Source organism: Olea europaea, unplaced genomic scaffold, assembly GCF_002742605.1.
Source record: "Olea europaea var. sylvestris unplaced genomic scaffold, O_europaea_v1 scaffold996, whole genome shotgun sequence".
Lineage (NCBI taxonomy): Eukaryota > Viridiplantae > Streptophyta > Magnoliopsida > Lamiales > Oleaceae > Olea > Olea europaea.
In genome coordinates this window covers 250940-253702 of record NW_019268474.1, presented here as the reverse complement: position 1 = coordinate 253702, position 2763 = coordinate 250940, and the positions used below count along the sequence as shown (strand labels likewise).

At 35.0% G+C, this 2763-nt stretch overlaps 1 protein-coding gene across 1 annotated transcript; it reads right to left on the bottom strand.

Annotated features, from left to right (window-relative positions):
* Positions 1-262: 262 nt before the first annotated feature.
* On the bottom strand, positions 263-1242 carry LOC111392917 (glutaredoxin-C9-like). The gene has a single exon (XM_023018331.1). The coding sequence runs from the start codon at positions 1076-1078 to the stop codon at positions 623-625; it is 456 nt and encodes a 151-aa protein (XP_022874099.1). The 5' UTR covers positions 1079-1242; the 3' UTR covers positions 263-622.
* Between the last annotated feature and the right edge of the window lie 1521 nt (positions 1243-2763).

Below are 2763 nucleotides of genomic sequence, written 5' to 3'. Positions count from 1 at the left end.
AATTCAGTCCAATCTAATTGTGACTTTGATGTTCATCGCGCAACACAATGATAGTGAGATTAATCATTCAAATACAGAAGAACACAAAATTTTTTTTGCCCTAAAGCCTCGGTTCCAGCTAACTTAGTGCATGTTTGGTTGGTGATTATATCATTATTTAAGAAATTATAAGTTATGAGTTTTATAAAATGTTTGGATAATAAGTGAGTAATAAATTCTGAATAGCACTTAGCCCACATCCCCATTATGAACTCCAATAATCTGATTACAAATGATTACGCTAAATTCAAATACCAACGAATTTATCGCCAGTCAATCTCCCATTACTAATTAGATAGATCAAAACATGTCGAGACAACTTCTCTCACGTGACCACTTGAGTAAGTGGTTTAATTAGCAGTCTTGAAATTAGAAATAAATAAAATTATTCTTGTTCTCTTGAACTAAAAATCCCAATTTGAACTCAAATCAGCCTTTTTTCGGGACAACTAAGGTCCTAATAAAAGACATAGTGGACCTTCAAACCTTTCAATCTCCTTCGTCCATTATTAAGAAGGAAAACAAAGGGGGAAGAAAAAAAGAAAAATTAGAACATAGAAATTTACTAAGAAAAAGTACAATTTCATAACCATAAAGCACCAGCTTGCTTCAATAGAGTAGTCAACTCTCCTGTTATATGAGTAGCCATGATCCGCTCCAGCCCTCCAAACCACCGCCCTCCGATGAACACCGTCGGAAACTGCATCCTGCCCTCTTTCCCGTCCCCGGCCCCAATCCCCTCGAGCTCAATGACAACATCATTCTCGTCCTCCTCATCAACCTCGTACACCGTCGGATTCACACCTAAACCTTGTAACAGACGTTTGACTACATAGCTCATGCAGCAACCTTCTTTTCCAAACACAATCACTGCATTATCCTTAACCATGTTCTTCAAATCAACTGCAATATCGTAGAGTGATGATGCATTTTCTTTGATTCTTTTAACGTTGTCAGGATTGGGATTCATTATGGTTTGTGGGTTTTCTTGGAGTAGCAAGTTTCTATATGGAATTGGTTCTTGCCTGGTTTTGCACATAGTTTCTAGGTGGAGAGGCAACAAAAGAGAAACAAACTGAGAGAGATAGTATGATACAATGATGATATAGGGGCGATATATATACTTGTATATCTATAGATTGGAATTGAGGGTGGGACTTGAGAGAGTCCGGCGGTAAAGATTTCTCAATTCTCACGCGGTGCAAATGTTGTGGCTAAGAGTTATTTTATGTCACCACCGCCCGTGGTCCACTAAAATATGCCCCTTTCTCGTGTACTAATATTTTTTCTTTCCAAATAACGGATATCTATAGTCAATATACTCGATCGAAAATAATTGCAATGCACATCGTTTTTACATAATTATTTTTTCTTTCTTATTATTATATTNTCTATAGTCAATATACTCGATCGAAAATAATTGCAATGCACATCGTTTTTACATAATTATTTTTTCTTTCTTATTATTATATTAATAATTGATACGTTTAAGTTTTACCAAACAAATACGACGGAAATGCAGCTAACTTCAACCAAATGCTATGCATATAAATTTGTTAGGCAAAAATATTTATACATTTGGTAAGGACTAAAATTAAGATTTTAATCTAAATCAAAATCAATAATTAATTTTAACTATAAAATTTACAACTTTTCAACTATATATAAGTAAATCAACTTTTATAAAAAAGCGTCTAAAATCGAATATTAATCTCATCAAATATGAGCTTATGTTGGGTGGTGAAATTCTAGAAAGAGGAATTCAGATAATAATGTGATTACATGAAATGTGTATATATAGACCCATTAATAGGTGTTATATAACAAATCATGCCCCCCAGGGCATATCTCAGTGGTACATAAAAAAGGAGTGAGATAGTCTCAATTTTGTTGACAACAGCAGTATTATGATTCGATTCCTGAGATATTGAATGGACTCATTGTGGACAACAGTGTATAAGCAAGCTCTTATTTCTTGACTTGTTGGTGCACATTCCACGATTTACCTCCCTCATAATGCTTTAGGGGCGGAGCGGTATGGACCCTCAAAATTGGGGTTCAACCTTTTGTTTTTGTTTTTTATTTTATTTTATATATATATATCTCAATTTTGTTGACAACAGCAGTATTATGATTCGATTCCTGAGATATTGAATGGACTCATTGTGGACAACAGTGTATAAGCAAGCTCTTATTTCTTGACTTGTTGGTGCACATTCCACGATTTACCTCCCTCATAATGCTTTAGGGGCGGAGCGGTATGGACCCTCAAAATTGGGGTTCAACCTTTTGTTTTTGTTTTTTATTTTATTTTATATATATATATATATATATATATATATGCACCAGGTTAGAAACCCCTAAAGCTTAATTGTTCGAGTCAAATAGGCCCCGAAGACAGAAATAAGTTCAAAGAATAATGTAGAAAATGGGGAAAGACAATATTGATTAGGTTACACTCGTCACAGATCAAGTCAAATGGACAAACAACCCCAATCACAGAAGAATACCATCTCAAGTCTCACCCATGCGGTCAAGACCCACCTACAGGACTACAGTGTGTGCTATGCGAAAATGCATGACGAGCTGTATACCAAGAACTCCACAGAAAGTGAGAACTACGATGGAACCTCAGACTCGTACACATGATGAAAAATAGAGTTTGATCCTGAATGCAAATATCATAACGTCATACACGATGCACACAAAATTTTTTATTTATTT